The sequence below is a fragment of the Sesamum indicum genome, linkage group LG1 (genome assembly GCF_000512975.1).
Source record: "Sesamum indicum cultivar Zhongzhi No. 13 linkage group LG1, S_indicum_v1.0, whole genome shotgun sequence".
NCBI classification, from domain to species: Eukaryota; Viridiplantae; Streptophyta; class Magnoliopsida; order Lamiales; family Pedaliaceae; genus Sesamum; species Sesamum indicum.
Genome location: NC_026145.1, coordinates 12,388,510 through 12,411,141, shown reverse-complemented (window position 1 = coordinate 12,411,141; position 22,632 = coordinate 12,388,510). Strand labels below are relative to the sequence as shown.

Genomic DNA, 22,632 nt, shown 5'->3' with positions numbered 1-22,632 from the left:
CTAGCGCCGTAGTTCATCCCGACCATAAGTAATAGAAGTATTTCAATGGCTGCATAAATCTAATGTCTCTCATCTCTACTCCAAGTAAAAATTATGAACCCCCAAGGATCCATATTCTTCGACCAAAATTAATCCCGTTACAGAGAAAGCTAGAAAAACCGGCTGTTTGTGAAACTCATCCAAAACCATACCTAATACATTCCATCTGAAACAACTGCGACGCATATTTGCATCGCCATTACCATTAATTGTCATCATTATCAGCTTATCAAAATAAAAACATCTCACTACCTACGAGCTTGACTTCAACTTCTCATAGCAACAACGCAGAAAAAGAGCGGTGAAACAAGTACCAGAGAGTCCGAGATATGGTGTTGAAAGGAGAAGGGACCCTTTTTGCCCGACCATCTAAGTATTGATAGTTCAGAGCTTAAATAGCAGTCCACCATGAGTGGCAAAGAAGGGAGCAAAAACGAGTGACTCGACTGCCATTAGCTTGATAAGGATGTTGAGTGAAGGGCCTGATGTGTCCTTGAGAGGGTCTCCGATTGTGTCTCCAATGACAGCTGCCTTGTGTGGTTCTGATCCCTTGGGGCCGAGAGTTCTTGCATGCTCTGAAGCACCAGCCTAGAAGATGGTAGAAAGATTAGAAAAACTTCTTACTACCTTAACCAGAAAAACGGCAAACCTTCATTAATCGATTCAAACCAGGTTGTTACCTCAATGTACTTCTTAGCATTGTCCCATGCACCACCTGTGTTGGATGCAGATATTGCAATCTGTAGAATACAGAATAGCAGAAGGCAAGGGAAAAGGTCAAGAGTCATATGTGGGGCGAGATCACTACTAGGTATTAGTTTCCACAAGTTGGAAGTTGTCATACCTGGACACCAGAAACAAGAGAACCAGCAAGAACGCCAGAGAGGGTCTCAACACCAAAAAAGATCCCAACAATCAGAGGGGTGAGCATGACGAGTGCACCGGGGGGAATCATTTCCTTAATTGATGCGTCAGTGGAGATCTTCACGCATGTAGCATAATCAGGCTTGGCATGACCCTCCATGAGCCCGGGAATTGTGTTAAACTGCCTACGAACTTCCTCAACCATCTTCAAAGCTGCGCTGCCGACACTCTTCATGGTCATGGCAGAGAACCAGTATGGAAGCATTGCACCGACAATTAGACCAATGAAGACCTTAGGGGTCAAAACATCAACAGTTGAAATTGAAGCACGGCTCACAAAGGCCCCGAAAAGTGCCAATGAGACAAGTGCAGCAGATCCAATAGCAAATCCCTGAGAACAAATTCAACAGATAAAAATAAGTGTAGCATCAAATATTTGAAGATTGAACATTTACTACAACGCACTAAAATGCCTAGATAAAATATAACGGCATAATGCTGTGATAAGGTGTTACATAAACATTTAATTGCAGAGCATCAGATGAGGGAATATCTTGAGAACTTAGACCACTATGTTCTAATTATAGTATCAATGTAACAACAAAAGCATTTTATGATACCTTGCCAATAGCCGCAGTGGTATTCCCAGCAGCATCAAGGGCGTCAGTTCTCTCACGAATCCGGTGGCTCATGCCAGCCATCTCAGCTATACCTCCGGCATTATCACTGATAGGGCCATAAGCATCAATAGCCAACCCAGTAGCGATAGTGCTTAGCATCCCCAAAGCAGCTACAGCAATACCGTACATAGCAGCGAAGCTGAAACTAACAAAAATGCTGATTGCGATGGCAAAGATGGGAATTATAACTGATTTGTATCCCAAGGCAAGGCCAAATATAACATTGGTCGCAGCACCTGTCCTGCAGGAATCAGCAACATCTTGCACAGGGCTGCACACAGAAATTCCACAACCAAGCAGATAATAAGGTTTAAAATGTCATTTCAAGGAAAAATAAAAAGAGTGAGAGAGAGAGTAAAGAAAAGAAACAAATATTTTCAAACCTGTAAGCATTGCTGGTGTAATATTCAGTCACAAATCCAATGATAAGTCCAGCCCAAAGCCCAACACAAACACAGAGGAAAAGCTGCCTGTAATACAATATTGAGTGAGTTGTATTTGGATAACACACAACAACTAGTATGATGACGGTATAGTTAATGAATAGATGCCTGATACAGATTCATAAAAGCAAGAAAAAGCACAATCAGCAGAAAATATACACGCCTAAACCAAAACTCTGGACAGTTTTTTTTCATTTTTCATTTAATTACTAGTATTACTGTTATAATGCTAGTAGTACTAGCAGTAGTAAGCAATCATGTCAAGTGCACCACGGGACAGTGACACTTGCCCTTTCTGAGTGCGAGCAGTTCTTACCAGTTCTTCACAACTTTCTGAGCACCAAAATTGAAGATTGTGAAGGATGATGGCAGGGAAGTCCAGGTGACAATAGCAATTCCGACAGTCATAAGAATAGTAGAGATAATGAGCTGCTTCTTTAATGCTGGCTCAATTTCCTTGACTGCCTTTATCTCAAAAAAGTCAGTGGCAAAAAGAGTAGTGATTAAGCAAACCAGAATACCCATGGAACTAATAAGCAATGGATAGCACATTGCAGTGAAGTCATGAGTAATTCCAAAAGAGGATATTGAAGCCACAACAAGAGCAGCACATGATGACTCAGCATATGAACCAAAAAGATCTGACCCCATTCCAGCAATATCTCCAACATTATCACCAACATTGTCAGCAATCACCTGCAAAACAAAAGAATATGTCACTACAAGTTCCTCTGTAACTAGGGTGATCTCAGGGGTGGACATTGGCTTACAGCAGGATTCCTGGGGTCATCTTCAGGAATGTTCCTTTCAACCTTTCCAACAAGATCTGCACCAACATCAGCAGCCTTAGTATAAATACCACCCCCAACTCTCCCAAACAAAGCCATGGAGGATCCACCAAGACCATATCCGGTAATTGCCTCAAAAAGACCTTCCCAATCATCCCCATAGTAGAGCTTGAATAGATTGATGGCAATATACAGAACCAATAGGCCATTTGCGGCAAGGAGAAAACCCATAACTGCTCCAGATCTAAATGCAGCAATAAAAGCTTTCCCAACACCTTTCCTAGCTTCCAATGTCGTCCTTGCATTTGCATAGGTTGCAATTTTCATTCCAAGGAAACCGGAAACAACAGAGGTGAAAGCACCAAGCAAGAAGGATACTGTACTGAAGATAGCAGTTGCAAGAGCTGGCTTGCACAACTTCTCCTTATTAAAAGTGCAGGGCTGGCTCTTTGTGCTGAAACCCTCAACTGAGCCCAAGAATAAGAAGATGAGGATTGCAAAAGCAACCATAAAAATGCCCACATATTGATATTCCGTAAATAGGAAAGAAGTTGCACCTGTATGCCACAAACAATATTAGAGTCAGCTAAAATAGACTATCATGATAAACTGGAGAAAGAACACAAAACTAACCCAAAGCAACTGTAAACAATTACCTCTCCACACCGTTAAACAAAATGCTTGCTATCAATAAACAATAGGAATCCAGAAAATGTAAATTATACATGAGACCAAATTATTAGCATCAAAACTTTCATTTCTACCTTATGCGAGCGACCGTAAAAGAAAATTGAGCAACACAAAATAACAGCTTTCAAGCATCTACAGAACTATTTCACCATCAAGTTCTGTTGATCCAATGTTTTTAAAATTGGATCAATAGTCCAACTGGTAAGCCAAGTATGTTAGTGGACTGGTTGGACAACTTCCAAAATTTGGTTGATTACGAGTCTACGACTATGTGATATTTATAGACATACAATACATTGCATGTACATCCATATAAATATATATATAATACAACTATTCACGTAAATATAACATAAAAAATTAGTTTCAAAGGTGAATCAATTAACATGTAAAATAATGAGTTTGAGGTGCAACATTCAGAAACTCAATAACTCAACAAGAGAAAAAGATTGCAGTACACACCGAAACTCAACAAACAAAAGAAAAGCGAACAATAGCAACTTCATTTACTTCTTAGCTTTTCTAAGTTGGAATCAGAAGAGGTAGTGAAAAAAGAGAATGCTTCACTTTTTCTTTCTTCATCTTTGAGAAGGAAAAAGCAGGTCAAATCAGTATACAAATTTTAACTTTTTTGTACTCCAACTCTTATATTAGATTTAGAATTGATCTCCCGACTCTTCTGCTATAACTGGACCTCATACAATTTAGTGTTCCATATCTATACACACATATGAAATATAGTATCATATTCAAGACTAATATAAAACTTTAAATAATAAGCTTCATGCACTCGTACTAAAATCCCACAGGAAAAGATATGGGAATATTAAAACACAGCCAATATCTCCAATGGCAAGCACTGAAAACACAAAGCCATGTCAATTGGTCATATCTTCGCCAAAAATATTTAAAATTCCAAAAGAAATTGATAAAATACCATATTTAAAAAGTTCTCAAAAAAAGTAGGCAAAACTATGTTCTCTAAACGCAGTTTTAACATTAAACGCAGTTCTTTAAAAAATTGAAAAAAACTTAGTTTACAAACAGAGTTCTTTAAAAATTTAAAGAAAATATTTAAGGATAACCACATTTCTATAAAAATTTAAAAAAATAAAAGGAAAAACATGTAATATTATAGAACAGAGGTTCCTTAAAAAATATTTTTTGAAAAGAAAATAATAATTTTAAAGAACCATGGTTAGTGTATGCGGTTCTTTGGATTTTTTATCCAATCAAACAAAATATTTAATTGGGACAATCTTTTTTTTAAAACTTTTAAATTATGGTACTTTATAAAAAATATTTTTGCCTTTTTAAATAATTTTTGCCTATATCTTCTAGAAAAACAATATATTGACGAGGAAGCTGCAGAACAAAACCATCGACGTCACACAGGCCACAGCATTAGTGCCTCACGTGCTCCATACATGCACTGACATAAAATATTCATATAAGAGACAGAGAAACCACCTCCCCCAGTTATTCCTCCGAGGATAAGCTGCATGTCAGTAAAATATTACTATAATCTTCCCAAGATCTTGGTAACTATAACAAGATTTAATTAAACAAAAGAGAGAGATAACAAAAGTTTATATCTGACTACACCAATCCTCGGTGCCAGCTCCTATATGCCATTACTAGACTAAACCAGAATGCACCAACCTTACAAATATGAATGCGAAACCCTAAACCTCGCCGCCAAGACATCGAACAGCCCAAAAAATATCAGACGGATTTTCGAAAGAGGTTGACAAACATATAAGAAAATTTACATAAGAATATTATGGCTTTACGTTAATATCGGGAACGTAGTAAAAGGTAAAATGAACAGGGCAAAACACCTTATTCCCTTGACACCTCAAAAGCCCATCTAATCTTTCCATCCAACTTTCGAGCTCGACCAGAAGAAACTTCCGTTAAAGAGAAAGTACGAAATACAAGTAATTACTCTACTAGCTTCAATAATAATTCTACAACAGGACTTAAATGATAACTAGTTGAAGTTCAGTTTAAATATAGGGGGCACAGTCTTATACATCAAATAAACTAAAACCGAAAACAGAAAAACTTTAGGTTCAGCTAATTCCTCAATAACTCGTTCTCTGTAAATCAGATGACAGCTTAAAAACACCCGGCACTAATTTGGAAATTCATTACGTTAAAAAATTTTAAAAACTTTCCTCCCCGACTTTTAAGATATCAACTCTCAACAGCCCAAAAAGGAGCTCAAATCAACAAGCACGTGAGCGGAGATGCGTAAACGTAGTTCCATACAGAAATATCCACACACACAGAACAAACATAAATTAAGTGAAAAATTAGATCTGGCCAAATTATATAGAGATCTGGAACGGTTCTGACCCTCAGAAATAGCGCTCTGGATCTCGGCGCACTTAACGACGACGCCGTGATCGTTGATGCCGTCCTCCTCCTCAATCAAGTAGTCACTGTAGCCATTCTTCCCATTTTTAGCAGCCGACTCCCCGCCGCGCTCCGGCGAGAGCTTCACGCGCGAAACAAGGAACCACTGGACGAGCGAGAACACGATGCCGATGACAGCGCATACCGGAATCACGATTTCCGTCCCCAGATCTGGAAGCAACGCCATTCTCACTCCCCACCTACCCCGCCGGAATACACCGAACGAAGAAACAACAAATATATAGAGAAAATGAAAAGGAGGTGAGACAGAGAGAGTGAGCAGAGGAGAAAGGAAGAACAGAGTGACGAATTTGAGGAGGTTTGGGCACTGTGGGTGTGAGCCTATTTATAACGTAATAAAATCAGCTTTTTTTCTTTTTTTTTTTTGAACACAAAAACCAGCTATTTTATGTAAGGGATAGTTACATCGTATGAGATTTGATGCATTATGTAAAAATAGTTTGAGCTTGAAAAATTTTATTTAGTATTTTTAAAATTTATTAAATTTATTTATATTAATAAAAAATTAAATTTATATTTAATTTTAATTAATTTATTTGTAAATTAAATAATTCAATAATTAAAAAATCTTTATATATTTTCACACCTTAACACATATGAAGAAATATATCTTCATCATTGTAAAAGTAGTCTAGTTACAAAAAAAATTATATGACTTGTAATAAATCAATAATAAATTATTCAAATATAAATATTAATCTTTATTTAATTTTTTCTATTATTATAAACAAATTTAATAAATTTTGAGTAATAAATTAATTAAAATAAAATATTAAATATTAAATATAATTTTTAAAAAATATTTACATATAATTACACTCATTTTCAGAAAAGGAAAGTGTAATTTTCAGTTTATATAATAAAGAGGGTAATATTAGCATGGAAGAAAGTCCACCTTAACTAGACAACTACATTCTGCCCAAGTCAAAGATTGGGGGTTTATGTATGCTACACATTTAAATGAACAGGCATAATTATAATAATTTTGAATATTAATTTATATTTTATAATTCTATTTTTATTTTTAATTAAAAAATTAAAAATTTAAAATAAATTATGAAATTCTAGAGTTAGTGGATGTTGATAACAGTGGACAACCTAACGGTAAAAAAATAAAAATAATGAAACATCCAAACGGGGCCTTATGCTCTTTTACACTTTAATAGTTTTATTTTTTTTCTTTTTCTTTTACTTTATAAAAAAAACATACATCTTATCCAATGTAAAGAATTGGTATTTCTTTCTTTTTAAAATTTTATATAATTACATAATAAAAAAAGAATATTAGTATTTTATTTTATTAAATAATGAAGTGCAAAAGAAAGGTAAGTTGTTGATAGTACATTGCAAATGATGCTTTCATATCATTAAATGCTACTTTAAAGTTAATTGAAGTTCAAAGTTGTCTCAAGATATTAATTTAGACTATATATTTTAAATTTCTAAATAAAATAAAATATTTAATTGCGACAAGCTTTAGAATTATTCAAATGCTTCGAATACATATTTTAAAACAGAAGTTAATATCTTATAAACTCCAAAAGAATCTTATAAAATATTTTTAAATAAACTTAACTACACGCCTTTTAAAATTAATTCATTTAATGTAATTATTTCACTTAAAAATATAAATATTCTGTGCTTACTTTTCTTATTCTTGTAATCTAATTTCTCTGCTGGTTGTAACAACGATTAAAAGTAAAATTATCCAGAATTTTACAATACAAAGAAAAATACTAAGAAAAGGTCATATTAATTGGTGTATGGTTGTCATCACACCTAATTAAAAAGTCACCAAGTAAATTCTCAATATTCATACCTAATAATATTAATTAATATTAAATAATTGGGATCAACCTCAATGCCCACTTGATATAGGAGGTCTTATATTAACAAGAAAAAAAATATATATAATAATTAATATTTTGTTTGAACATGTGTTTCTCTATTGCTTGCCCTCTACTTCACATTCTCTTACCAATTAGTACTATACTAGTGGGAGGCCCACTATACATGTACAGGAAATTATTGCTTGTGTGGTGGCTTTAAATAAAATTGTAATTATTATATTAAACTTTGAGGAAAAATCCTCCAAAAATCGTTTTTATTTTAAATTAATATTCAGTTGAGAAAATAGTATTATAATATTTTTAATAATAAATTTATATGACATCATTAATATCAATTGAACAATATAAACACAATCATCAAGCTTTATTCAAATATATATATATATATATTATAACATGACATAACTAAAAATTATATAAACAAATTCCGACGTATTTTATTTTCACGTAAAAATAAAAACACACCAAGAATAAGAATAAAAGAATTACACCCAGTAAGCAATCGCCAGTTATGTGTGTAGATGCTACATCAGCTATGTAATACACCAAATAATTAAATGATTATTATTTGTTCACACGAATAATATACAGTTACAAGGCTAGAAAAATATGGCTAATATAAATTTTCTATGAATTTAAATAAAAAAATATTACTATTTCTGAAAATGAAAATTATATCTTGATTCTTATCTCCAAACTGCAAGCCAAGGGCTCAATTCGCTCGAAACTTGTTTTTGGATGCAGATGTGTGCTTTCCTCCAACTTTGTGGGAGCAAACAATGAGTCATTTTGAAATTTAATATTCTGAACTAGCTTTTGAGTTGAGTCGTCGTGTGGATGTCTCATTGTGTTCTCAAGGTTTCTTTTTACAGGCATAAGCTAGTATCTTTAATTTGCGGTTCACTTATACTGGATTTGAGCACAATTGACGTTTGACAGATTAATCTCCCAAACATGTCATGTTTAAATGTCTTGACCCAATTAATCAGTTTAAAATAAAAGAGCAATATTCCATTTTATCTTCAATCAATTCATTAAAATGTACAAGGCCAAATTTAATATAAAATTATTGCAAATTTACCCAAAACATGTATAGCCCAAATTTTAATTTAAAACTCAATCGCTAATAAATTTGATGTTTTAAATGATAATTTGTTCAAACAAAAAATTTAATGTCAATGAGGTTGTTTAAAAATAAAAATAGAATATGACAATAAAACGATAGCGTGGATCTGAGTTTGGGTGCCATAACTGGTGAGGCAATGTGGGCATGACCAATCAACATTTATTAATTACGCCCATGTCTGTACGTTATTTAATATATTGACAGCTTTGTCACAACAATTACATATGTAATAAAAATATAATAATAAGTAATGGGATTTATAGGTGGGAGAATTAAAGTGTGTCTAACTTGTTGTTCCTTGACACCACAGCAATGGGGTACAAATGCCTTTCAGTATTTTATGTTATCTCACGTAATTTGGTTGTACTAAAATGTGGATTGTCAAGAAAATACTTGTACCATTTACTATTAATTTATTATGTTTTGAGTTTCAACAACCCATAGAAATTTGAACACATACAAATGATCAACAACCAAGTCTAGAATGTGTGAAATATATAAATATTGATTCGGGTAGCAATCGTTTTTGAATAAGGGGGAGAGGGTTGATGAGATGGTATGAGTAATTAGCGGTTCCAGATCTCCACTGTGATGTATTGAATAGCGTGCGATCGTTTCCCACAGCCACAGGATAACTTTTTCTGTTCTGTTTCTTTCTGCATATTTCCAAATTTTGCCGTTTTCCCAACCTCCAACTTGCCATTTTCATTCATCAAAAAACCAAAAATGAAAATAAAATACACAGCAAAAAGTTAAAATATAGAGCTTCATTTATGCATGATTAGATCGAATTTATTTAAATTCGACTTTTTAATAATGAAATCAAATATTTCAAAGGTATTTTTTTGAATAAATATTTAAATAAAATAAAAAATAATATCTTGAAAACCAGTTGGAAAATGGTGATATGAAGGAGGAATGCAGGCAAATAGGGTCACCGACAGCAAAAATTGACAGCCAATATCTCATCATAATGCAGTTATTCTATGTTTCCTTTTGTTCTATTGGCAAATAATTATTACCCAAATCTTTTATTATTATAATAATTTGAAGAAGAAATGCATAAATAATGGTACATCATTAAAGATTTTGGTTGGTAGGAATAGTAATCCACTTGTAGATTTGTCCCTGTAGTTTTTTAAATTCATCTAAAATTTGTTTCCATTTTAAACCTGTAAATTTAGGTTAGATTTTTTTTATTCAGTTAATTAATATATTTAAAAAATATAAAGATTGAATAAATTATTATTTTTATTAAATATGCAATTTATTTTCTTAAATAAAAATAAAAGTAAATAAATTACATACATATATTTACAAGTATAAGTCAGGGTGGATTCTGCGTGGGTCCAAACATGGTAGCAAATTGACATCCAAACATAGGTAACATTTTGAATTTTGTTTCAAGATAACCCAAAACCGAATTTTATTTTATTTTATTTTTGTTTCAGGTGTTGGGCAAAGATTGAAATTTGAGCAATGTTTGTTTGATGGTGACATAATTGCAAAAGTCATATCAACTTTTGGTATTGCCTCACCTCAAATCAAACCTTCCAATTATACAAAAATCATTCCAACAATATTACAACCTTATCTAATCATAATTTCTTACCATACTTGAGCTATCTCAACTCCTCATTTCTTTAGGGATCACTTTCTCGTGATATAATGTAATTTATTTATACATATAATCCGTATAAAATTTATATTAACTTTATATTAAATATACTGCGAAATGCTTTATATTAATATGCAACAAATTTACACAAATCATCCCAATTTTTTCTGGTAATTACAGAAATCATTCTTGGACACACAATTGAAGCTTTGAGGTAGTGTACGAGTAATTTTCTAAAAAAACATTAGCGATTTGTGTAAATGACATTGATGTTTCTAATAGATATATGAGTAATTTTTTCAAAAATATGAACAATTTATATAAATAAACTATAGGCAGGAACAGAGCTACTTAACTCAACCCTCAATAAAAATGTTTATATGTATATATATTAGGCGACTGGAAATTAGATGCATAAATAAAATACATATTAAAAAAACAGACGAAAAGAGGGGACATAAAAATGATGCGCTCCCTTAATATATAATACAGATATAGATCGCTATAATTGTTGATACTTGAGATTTATTATATAATTGTAATAATTTTACTCAAAATAAATTGGGTAAAATAGTTGACAACCACCCCAAGAAGTTTAGACCCACAATGGTGGCACTTTGTTTCTATAAAAAATAGATGGTTGATTTGAATCCCAAAGAGAAATTAGAGAACCGGCTTTGATCCTTCTAAAAGGGGAAAGAAGAGAAAAGTTTAGACCGAATTGCAAAATTGGATGGGCCAAATGCAAAAGAGTGATGGAGCTGTGGCAATTGGGCTCTGATGATGAATATTGAGCATTTAATATTTCTGGTGTAATCATGTTAGTATGGATAATATAAAAAAATTATTGCATTTAGATTACCATATATTTAACTATTAAAAAAGGATTTACCAGAATATATTTAGTCAACTCTGAAATTTTTATGTGCTTTTTCCCTTTTCTTCAAGTAACTTCAATCATAGATTTAATTATATAATAATAATATTCAATTACAAAAATCCTGTTTTTAAGTATAAAATTTTGGTACCTTTGACCACGGAACTATTGAAAATTGGGAGTCACGGTCACGGGCCTCTCGTGGTCTAATTAAAAGTGGCATCATGACGATATTTATGGTTATAGCCGAAAAAGTTGATCATATCTGTTGATATATATTGTATTTTAATATTTAAATTATAATATATATATTTATTTATTGATGTTGAGGTTAGTGGTGTTGGTGGATGTTCATGCCAATAATATTTATAACAATCTCTCTTCAATTCCATCTTCCCACTATATCATATTCATGTACGATATTATGTCCACTTATTAGCCGTTTATCTCCACTATTTCTTTGTAACTCATCACATTATTTTTCACTAATTCACATTGAGAATGATGGATGATTTCTACGCCTATAATCGGGATATTATTTCACTTGTTTTGATGCACACATATGCACATGTACTACATGCAATTACTCTAAAGAACCTTATGGTTAGTTAGATCTGGTTGTTGGAAGCAATAGGTAACCAAAATAGGGGTCTAAGATTCTAAGTTGAGTCCACAATGGACTTTAAGCTAACCACGCGCTAGTTCCATTTTTTCTCGAAAAACAAGACTGCATGAATCCCTATTATTTTTCTTCACTATCTACTTAGATTTCAGTTTCATTTTTCATATTCAAACGCTTTATCTTTGATTAAATGATTTATTTCACCATCATCCCAAGAATAGGAATTTATCATTTTGAGTTATATTCAAATTGGTGAATTTGAATTTAGAAAATAAATTTTAAATAACTCTATTAACATAATTTAAAATTCATTCAACATCCCGTAAAACATAGTTCGAAATTGAAGTTGAAGGATTTAAAATACTTTGAATTTATAATTATCTAAACAAGTTCAAATAATTTGTTATTATTAGAAATTTAAAATTCATAATTCTGAATTTATAAATTCAAATATAACTTTTATTGGTTTTTAAGAGATCACGTTAATACTAAACAAAGTATTTTTTTTATTATCATTTATAAATTCAAATTTCAAATCTGTCAACAAGATTTGAAGTATAAATTTTCAATTAAATTCCATCAACTCCAAATTAGGGAACAAATAAATTAACAATTATAACTATTGATCTATAATTTAAATATGAGCGGAAACTCTTCCAACTCCAAAGTTCTAAAAATGAAACTATGGTCGCTATTGCTTATAATTTTACCTAATCTCAGCGGGAAAAAAAACAATGAGAGGGAATGAATTTAGATGACATAAGTTTATTTATTTATTTATTTGAATATGTAATTGGATAAAAATAAATCAATTAACGTGCTATGTAAAAATATAATAATCATAATCAACATGATATATAGAGGTTTAATTAGACGTTTGTTCAATAATTTCAAACTTGTTAACGGATCTCATCCATTACCACCGTACTAAGAAACCATTAATTCCAGCCGATATGCTTAATCGATAAAAGATTAGCCTAAATCTCATAAATAAAAAAGCTTCAAGCTGTAAATTCTTTAACAAGAGAGAGAGAGAGAGAGAGAGAGAGAGAGAGAAACAAGAAAATGGATAAAGCTATGATGAATCGTCAAAACCAAGAAACTCAGCGCTGCTTGACTTTAAGCAATCGCATGTGTTGACTTCACATGTCTCTCCAACTCCTACTCCTACAGCTTCTATATTAGTAGTTGTGCGTCTGTGTTCATCTGTTTCCCATTGAAAGAAAGGCGGATTCAAGTAAGAAGAGAATGGCGGGGGAAGAAGTGTTTATTGGTTCCATAGATCAAGGCACAACCAGCACAAGATTCATCATCTATGACCGCTCTGCTCGACCCCTTGCATCTCACCAAGTTGAATTCACTCAGTTCTATCCACAATCAGGGTATCACTCTCTCTCTCTCTCTCTCTCTCTCACACACACACACACTACTCTTTACACGCAAAAGAACAGTACTTTTTAGCACTTTTTCCATGTAAAAGATTCAATCTTTTGGAATTAATGAAAACTAATCAAGTCTCGAAACTCTTCATTTGATATAAGTTCTTGGATTCAAGTTTCACCTATGTGAGTATTTGGCTACTTGTACACTAGTTTCTGTTTGTTATATGCTTCTTTGTTGATGAACTAATCTTTCATATCTTGATGTCTTGAAATTGATACCGAGAGATGTATTTGATCACTTGTAAAAAATAAAAACAAATTATGGTTTTTTTGGGTTTTCATTTTTTTCTTTTTCCCCCCTCTTTGTTTTGACTGTATTTTTTTATGTAAAAATTGGATCTTTGTTGTGGGTTTTCTTTGGGTTTATCACTATGTGATCACTTGTTTTAATGTTTTGCTTGTTTTTGGTAGATGGGTGGAGCATGATCCAATGGAGATTCTTGAGAGTGTGAGAGAGTGTATTGCAAAGGCTATTGACAAGGCCACTGCTGCAGGCCACAATGTTGTTAGTGGACTGAAAGCCATTGGTTTGACCAATCAGAGAGAAACCACTGTCGTTTGGAGCAGATCCACTGGCTGCCCTCTTCACAAGGCCATTGTTTGGATGGATGTCCGAACAAGTTCAATTTGCAGGTCTCTCTTTCTCTTCATCTTTCTGTTTTTGGTTTATGGATGTTAGTATAGAGGGCCATCTAGACTTGTACTCATTTCTTGAATTTTGACAATATATGAACTGGATTCTGGATATTTCCGGAGGTTTGGTGAGTGCAGCTACGAAGAAGTCTAGTTTTGAAATGGTTTCTTGAGTTGATGGTGTTTGACTCATATTAATCAGTTATCACTTAAATGGGTGACCTAATTCTTGTGAAATTTTGTTTATGGGAGTTGTTGAGTTGAATCAAATTTATGGTTGTGGTGGCTGATATTTATATTTTCTAATTCAGAAAATTGGAAAAAGAGTTGTCAGGGGGAAGAACCCATTTTGTGGAGGCATGTGGTTTGCCCATAAGCACTTATTTCAGCGCCTTGAAGCTGTTATGGTTGTTGGAAAATGTTGATGCCGTAAAGGAAGCTGTGAAGAAAGGAGATGCACTGTTCGGAACCATAGACACGTGGTTGATTTGGAACTTGACCGGTGGGAAAGAAAATGGTTTACATGTCACTGATTTGTCGAATGCTTCAAGAACTATGTTGATGAATCTCAAGACGCTTGAGTGGGATAAAACGATACTAAATGAGCTGGGGATTCCTTTGGCAATTTTACCTAAAATTGTTAGTAATGCCGAGATCGTAGGAAATATCAGCAAAGGATGGCCTATCACTGGGATCCCTATTGCTGGATGTCTCGGTGATCAACATGCTGCGATGTTGGGGCAAGCATGCCGGAAAGGTGAAGCTAAGAGCACCTATGGAACGGGAGCTTTTATACTTCTTAACACAGGCGAGGAGATAATAAAGTCGAACCATGGTTTATTGAGCACTTTGGCTTATAAGCTTGGGCCTAAAGCTCCAACCAACTATGCTTTGGAGGGCTCCATTGCCATTGCCGGTGCAGCTGTTCAGTGGCTGAGAGACAGTCTTGGCATAATCAAGACTGCAAGTGAGATTGAGAAGCTGGCCTTGGAGGTTGACTCGTCTGGCGGGGTTTACTTTGTACCAGCTTTTAATGGATTGTTTGCACCATGGTGGCGCGACGATGCTAGGGGAGTTTGTATTGGGATTACAAGGTTTACAAACAAATCCCACATTGCTCGGGCTGTGCTTGAGAGCATGTGTTTCCAGGTGAAAGATGTCTTGGATTCGATGCACAAGGATGCTGGAGAGAAGGGCGAGGTTAAGAACGATAAGGGGGAGTTTCTACTCAGAGTAGACGGTGGGGCGACCGTCAACAACCTACTAATGCAAATTCAGGTCTAGTTTTCTTGATCTGTCTAGTTCCTCTATTATGTTCCTAGACCTCTTGTTGATATTTCATCTTCTGTTGTAATTTTGCATATGAAAATAGACAATCTGGATATATAATCCACTTCACGAGTTAAGGTTTGGCATCTGCAGGCAGACATATTGGGTAGTCCAGTAGTGAGACCAGCTGACATAGAGACAACGGCACTTGGAGCAGCCTATGCTGCTGGTCTAGCCGTGGGCGTTTGGACAGAGGACCAGATATTTTCATCGGGAGAGAAGACGGAGAAAGACACCGTCTTCAGGCCGGCTATAGACGAACAACTTAGGAAGCAGAAGGTGGAGTCCTGGTGCAAAGCTGTTACCAGAACCTTTGACTTGGCTGATCTCTCTCTGTAAATTATGTCATTCAATGCTGCAATCTGCTTTCAATTCTTACAGTCTTTCCCCCCCCCTTTTTTTTTTGAAAAAAACAAGTAATATGAATTTGAATAAAACTTTCTGTGAATCTGTTGTTTTTTTTTACTATTGTGAAGTTTCATTTTTTTTCTAATTATTCTTTCTATAAATTATATACTATTAGATTAATGATAATTTAGCACATTCATTTAAAATCACATCCATCAGCAACTACCAATTACAAAGAATATTTGCAGAAAATAATAAGAAAGAAATTCACATAAATATTAAAAAATGTGGTGGAAGTAGAAGCATGACATCTGCATTTGGACGGCAAACATTCTTGATTCTACCCCATTTTGCAAAGAGGGTTGAGGACGGCAAACATGCAATCCACATCAAAGAAGAAAAAAATGACATCTTTGATTGGAGGTACAATACAAGAACCCTCAAAGAGACTCAAGCTAAATTGCTCCCATCAGTATCATGTTTTACTCAAACACCCCTGAGAATTCATGAGATTGATTGCCTGTTTCATGGGCAGCAATTCTACACTCCTCTTTCAAGCCTGCTTCAGACTGAAATAAATTATTTCTAAATAAGTGATTTAATTCACGATTTCGTAATTGATTGTACAAAATATAGATTATAACTAAATTTTAAAATTAAGCTTATTTTTAAAGTTAATAAGGAAATTATAAAATTATTTAATGGGCATAATAATGTCTACAAATAATTGCGTGGGACTGAAAGTTATAAATTGTATTTTATTTTCTTTTAAAGTACGAAGCTGTTTCTGGCACGCATTCTGCCTCTTTTCCGCTGCTACATTTACTAATTTGTTATATATATTTCTATGAATAAATTGGTCAAATTGAGGTGTATTTTGTACTGGAAAGATTGTTTCATTAAATAAACCTCTGTTGTGTACTGTTTTGTTTGATTATATTTAGCGTAAATTACAGCATCTTCTACTCATGTTTGGCATAATTACGAATACTTTTTATTGTTCGAAAAATTACCAATACTCCCCTAATTTTAATGGTCGTCTAACAATTAGTTCAATCTGTTAGGTTTTATCTATTTTTTATGGTAAATTGATCAAAATGTCATTGTATATTAAAAATTATAATTTTATTTATTTTTAAAAAATTATTTTTTTATGAACTAAGTGGATAATTTTTTCATAATTTTTAAAATTTTTCCATCCATCCCATTTGAAATTCTTATAAGTTTTATTTTTTCTTAAAAAAATAAAAAAATACAGTAAGGGCAAAGTTGACAATTTCATACCTCCATCCAATAATTACATAATTTCATCAAACATGAGGGAGTATTTGTAATTATTCAAATAACGAGGAAGTATTCGTAATTATGACAAATTTCAGGAGAAGTCATTGTAATTTACCCTTATATTTATGGTGGAATACTTGTAATATAATTATGTTCTATCTACCATCTTGTATGATGTAGTGGTATTTGATTGTGGTTATTTAATGGAATAATTATATTTGCACTCCTCACCTATTGCTTTTTCACACAAACCACTGATACCTTTTAAAAAATTACAGAAACCAGCCCTCACAGTTTTTAAAACTCAAAAATATCCTTATTGACTAGGTCAACTTTTAAAATAATTTTTCAAAAACAGAAATGCCCTTAGGGGTGTTTTTGTAATTATCAAAAGGTAGAAGGGGTGTCAAAGTAATATGACCCCATATAATTCTTTTATTATTTCTACCAATTTTTAATTTAAATTTAAATTCTTTTAATGCACCTTATTAATACTATAATTAGGATTGTGACTTGTAAGTCAATGTAGCTGACTTAGAGTCCACTAATTTAGTGAGTTTGGAGAAAAGACAGCATTCATCACACATTGTTTATTTTATTCATAAATTAGTTAAAAAGTCATCCCACAGACAACATGGAATTCTTAATCTTGGTCTTGAATTTATCTAAATTAATAATTAATGGTTGGTTAGGGAACATAAACTTGTTTAGTGGGGTTAATCACTCATACTTAGGCCACAACACACAAGAAACCTAGTCTAGAATGCTCCTCCACTACAAAAACTTGAATCATTCAACTGTGTCTTGCTTTTCAAAGACTTCTAACTTGTTTGCATCACATCTTATGTGTACAACTTTTGACTATTCACAAAAAGATTAGGAATATATTCATTCTATCATAGGGATGATTTGAAACTTGTCACCCAAACTATATTTTATGTGATAATAATTTTAATTTTGTTTAAGTCTAATTGTTTATAATAGAAAATTGTGTATTAAATTGTCACTCTAAATAATTAATGATATATTTATAATGATAACGTAGTGATATAATGCTTTGTTGTCATATACATGTATGATGTATCCCTAATTAGAATTTTTCCTCGTTAACTATTGTGATAATTATATTTTTCTTTCATGATATTTGATATAATTACAGATAAATTTTTTGTAATTTTAAAAAAATATATATTTACCATTTTGAGGTTTATTTTCGTTTAATAAATAAACCCCTATTAATCAAAATTTATTGAATTTACTGATATTAACAAAAAAAAAAAAATATTTATCAGTGATTAACTTATTACTAATTTCTTGCAGGTCAAATAAATTTTTTCCGACTAAACTATTCTTATAACAATGGAGAGGTATGTCCTCATATGCATTGATGTGTGAAGACATATGAGGATAATTTGGTCATAAAAAGATTTATTTGACTTGTAATAAATCAGTTATAAGTCAATCGAGGGTAAATATAGATTATTTTTTTTTTAGTTTTTTGTTAATATCAACAAATTCGGTGAATTTTGACTAATGGAGGAACCTATTTGTTAGTCGAAAGCAAATTTCAAGGGTGCTAAATGTAATTTTTCAAACTACATTAAAGATTTCCGTACAATTATACTAAATTTTAGGAAAGGAGAGTGCGATTACTCCATAATTATTTCTTGTGACAGCGTTTACTTAAATAGTGTCAATATTAAAATTATGAAGATCACTGCAGTGGCAAAATAAAAATATTTATCACTTAATACGTACAATTAATAATCTTAAATTTTTGTTGTTACATTCTCTTTTCTCTTTGTATTGCTTCTGTGTCATGCATTGGTCTTACACCTCAAGTGTCAATTGATATGTATCACTAATATGCAACATTATAGTTACATTTTGAATTTTAATCAATAATTAATATACTTTAATTATTAATATTAAATATGTATAATTAATTGATAATTATTGTTACATTAGACCAACAATTACTATTAAAGTATATTAATACTCCCACGTCCGCATAACTCGAACTCATAACCTTTTAATCATAGAATCTCAATTTTGTCAACTAAATTAGACTGTGATTGACGATAGTAGTTTGTTTGAACTTGTTCTTTTTTAGATGTTTTGGTTAGTTCTGGAAAATTTGGAGTTGAAAGTTAAAAGGTTTTGGGGAGTGTTCAATAAGATAACAATTTATTTGAATGTTCAAATCATACATGATGTTAATACACATTTAGTTATAAGAGCAAAAAAGTAATTTTTATATTTATAACCGTACATTAAATACATACACCCTAATATACTACGTAAATTTCAATACTACTATAAATACAAAAAATATAATTTACTATTCATTGATTTGATCTCTTATACGTATAAAAAAATTTTATTTCAAAACATTGATTTCACCTGGTGCGCAATCGTATCGTGGGCAAAATCACTCTTTTCATCATTTTGTTAAAATCATAACCACATCGATACGTTAATTGATAAATTAGTTTTTTTAAATTTTTATTTATTGTAATATTGGTTTGTAAATTTATTTTTATATTATATATATGTTAAAGTGTAAAAATATTATTAATCATATAAATATAAGAATGACGTACGGAAACGGTCAGTATAAGTGTATATATATATATATATATATATATAAAAGAGAAGATTGTTAAGATGCGTTGAATAACAAACAGAAAGGCAAGTGAAAGGAAAGGACGTTAAAGGGCAAAACAGACCTCCTTTTATCCTTTCCCTTATAGTAAGTAATGTCAATTGTCAAACTTCATTTCCCCCACGCAATCTCTCTGCAACTACCAACCCCCCATTATTCCCTCCCTCTCTTTTCCACCCATTTTATAACAATTTCTTTTCATTTTTTTAACAAATTATTTCAATTTTCATTCTATAACTTACAAAACTCATATTTTATATTATCTAAGTATAATAATATACTTATTTTTAAACTAAGATCTGATATCATATAAAATTTGCAATTTTATAAAATATTTTAAATAAATTTAGTAAAATATCCTTTTAGACCATATCGATATACTGCAATAGATCCACGACTAATGACTTGGATTATTTTGCATCTCAATGGGGCTATGATGAAGGGTTCAATTTTTGTAGTTTAAGTGGAATGAGTTGTATCTTGTAACAAGATAAATTATGATCAAATTGATTTAAATATGAACCAATTATATTGTAGGAAATTCACTGCTTACTGTTTACTTACCATTTCTATGAAGATGTGACGACGGCCTCATACTTTGAGTAGTAGTTATAGTTAAGATCACATATTGTATAATTATGTAAAGACGATACTTATTATAGGATCACCATTTGAACAGTAGTCATGATTCAAATAGAATATTTTACAATAATGAAAAACTTATGTAATGGCATTCCCCAAAAAATAGAATTACTATATATGCGGACCGTCGTTCCTCTATCTTTAATGTACCCAAAAAATCTAAAAAGGATTTCGTCTCTAGCCAACATAAAAGTCTATTGTTGAATGATTGTTTTTTTTTTTTCTTAAGAATATATTTGGGTAAATTTATTCGACACTTTTAACAATATCTTGTAAAATATTTATAAGATGTTAAAAAGTATTTGGTAAAATTTTTCATAAATAAGCTTATAAAAATAAGATGTTATGAGCTTATAAACTCTCCTAAAAAAATTAAAAGAGTTCAATTTTGATCATATTAGCTACGAGATTGTCATTACTATTATCTTACAAGCTTTTAAATATTATAAGAACGTATTTTTAAAATAAAATTTAATATTTTATACTATTGATAAACATCTTTTAAGATAAATTAATTAAACTTATCGAACACCCTCTAAATCTGCCTCAATTAATATCCCTAATAAAAATCACCTACAATTCAAGAATTATGAAGAAATAAAGAAACTAAATTCTTTTGGAGAGAGAGAGAGAGAGAGAGCATAAAAGAAGCCAATATATATGCCATTGTTTGCAGGCCCTTTTCAGCTTCCATCCATTCCTCACTTTCTTTCTCCTCATAATAATAATTCTCCTCACACTCCAATGGCTTCTTCTTCCAACCCTTCACTTCCACCCACACCCCACCCCTTCTCAAACGGGTACGAATTCGACCCCAACACCACCTTCGTTCAAGCCGACCCCTCAACATTCCGCGCCGTCGTCCAAAGACTAACCGGCGTAGCCGGTGAAAAGCTCGCCGGAAAACCCAATTCCTCCTGCGAGATGGGTCCCCGCAGGCCCGCCTTCAAGCTCCACGAAAGAAGACCGACTGCAAGAAAGCTGGAGATCAAGCTGAACAACAACAATGGCGCCGCCGCATTACATTCTCCTTCTTCTGCAAGGAATCGTACGGTTATGGCTTCGCCAGTTTCGCCGTTGGATTATCTGGCGGCGAGAAGTCCCAAGTCTCCAATGGAGGAAGAAGAGAGAGCCATCGCTGAGAAGGGTTTTTATTTGCACCCTAGCCTGTCAAGCACTCCGAGAGGATCCGACCCGCCGGAGCTCCTGCCCTTGTTCCCTCTCCATTCACCTAGGCCTACCGATAATCATTCATAATTTCAAATTCTTGAATTAGATGATTCTTAGTATCATATGTAATTAGTGTATTAGTCCACCACCAAACCTAACTGCCTTGCTTGCTTATGTTCCAATATTGTTACGATGAGTTTTGATTTTTTGTTAAGATATTTCATCCACCTATTGGCGATTCATAGGATTAATTAAACCTAATTTCCACTCTGATATTGTTCAAATCTAAGGTTTAATTTGCTAAATCGATTTTTTTATTTTTTTTACTTCAATAAACACATAAATAAAAGATACAATATAATTTGAATAAAAAATGAATCCTGCTCTATTTGGTTCTATTTTAAATGAGAGCCTATTTCATTTTTCTCAAATTATGTTGTTGATGAGTTTGGGGTAATTATGTGACCCTAATTAGAGTAGTCTAAACTCTAGTTAAGTTTCCTTCTTCTTTAATACAACTATGATATATAAGCAGCTTAATTTAAATGCAAATTAAATCTGTAGCTTGTAATAAGTTTTTGTTTTTTATTATTATAAAAATGAAAAAACATGACAAATCCGTTAGGGTGGATTGGGCCTGCACTGTGTTTTTCAGAGCCATGGTTCCTATAGCTGACCTATTATAGTCAAGAATCAAAGTTTCATCACGTGAAAATCAACACACATGCATGTTAGGATATATGTGCAGTCTCATTAAATGCCTTAGCATTGTTCAAATCCACATTATGGGTGTAGGAGTGTTCAACTTTAACTATTAGGTCACAACGAATGGTGGTTATCGAATTATTATTTTAATTAAAATTATTATATATGCATTGTTAAAAAGATCCATTTAGGTAAATAGAACATTGTTTTAGAACGTTTCGGAGTAATGAATCTAAAGGGAAATTTCAGCATAAATTGAATCTGGTCAGACTTGTAACAAGTACATAGCAAATGAAACATACTTATTATGTGATTGGTGTACAATCAATTCTGATTTAAATAAAAGATTTCCTAACTTTGAGATAGAGGGAGTCA

At 32.4% G+C, this 22,632-nt stretch overlaps 3 protein-coding genes across 3 annotated transcripts; 2 read left to right on the top strand and 1 right to left on the bottom strand.

The window, feature by feature from the left end:
• On the bottom strand, positions 80 to 6,248 carry LOC105164876 (pyrophosphate-energized vacuolar membrane proton pump-like). Its single transcript, XM_011083687.2, has 8 exons — positions 5,866 to 6,248; positions 2,797 to 3,371; positions 2,343 to 2,722; positions 1,967 to 2,053; positions 1,524 to 1,854; positions 884 to 1,294; positions 720 to 779; positions 80 to 627 (listed from the first exon to the last, which is right to left on the bottom strand). Exons 1-8 carry the CDS (start codon positions 6,110 to 6,112, stop codon positions 424 to 426), a joined length of 2,295 nt encoding a protein of 764 aa, XP_011081989.1. The 5' UTR covers positions 6,113 to 6,248; the 3' UTR covers positions 80 to 423.
• Positions 13,071 to 15,891, top strand: LOC105164867 (glycerol kinase). The gene is made up of 4 exons (XM_011083675.2): positions 13,071 to 13,421; positions 13,893 to 14,114; positions 14,426 to 15,392; positions 15,537 to 15,891. The coding sequence occupies exons 1-4, from the start codon at positions 13,288 to 13,290 to the stop codon at positions 15,780 to 15,782; spliced, it is 1,569 nt and encodes a 522-aa protein (XP_011081977.1). The 5' UTR covers positions 13,071 to 13,287; the 3' UTR covers positions 15,783 to 15,891.
• LOC105164856 (VQ motif-containing protein 11) lies at positions 21,051 to 21,823 on the top strand. Its single transcript, XM_011083663.2, has one exon. The coding sequence runs from the start codon at positions 21,127 to 21,129 to the stop codon at positions 21,637 to 21,639; it is 513 nt and encodes a 170-aa protein (XP_011081965.2). The 5' UTR covers positions 21,051 to 21,126; the 3' UTR covers positions 21,640 to 21,823.

What these genes read in the sequence shown, in the direction of transcription:
- LOC105164876 (XM_011083687.2), bottom strand. Translation starts at nt 6,112, where the DNA reads ATGGCGTTGCTTCCAGATCTGGGGACGGAAATCGTGATTCCGGTATGC. An exon ending in CCAGAGCGCTATTTCTGAGG is followed by an intron (nt 3,372 to 5,865) that starts GTCAGAACCGTT and finishes TGTGGCATACAG; the next exon opens with GTGCAACTTCTTTCCTATTT. An exon ending in CTCTTGTTTCTGGTGTCCAG is followed by an intron (nt 780 to 883) that starts GTATGACAACTT and finishes TGTATTCTACAG; the next exon opens with ATTGCAATATCTGCATCCAA.
- LOC105164867 (XM_011083675.2), top strand. Translation starts at nt 13,288, where the DNA reads ATGGCGGGGGAAGAAGTGTTTATTGGTTCCATAGATCAAGGCACAACC. An exon ending in CAGTTCTATCCACAATCAGG is followed by an intron (nt 13,422 to 13,892) that starts GTATCACTCTCT and finishes TGTTTTTGGTAG; the next exon opens with ATGGGTGGAGCATGATCCAA. An exon ending in CGAACAAGTTCAATTTGCAG is followed by an intron (nt 14,115 to 14,425) that starts GTCTCTCTTTCT and finishes TTTCTAATTCAG; the next exon opens with AAAATTGGAAAAAGAGTTGT.
- LOC105164856 (XM_011083663.2), top strand. Translation starts at nt 21,127, where the DNA reads ATGGCTTCTTCTTCCAACCCTTCACTTCCACCCACACCCCACCCCTTC.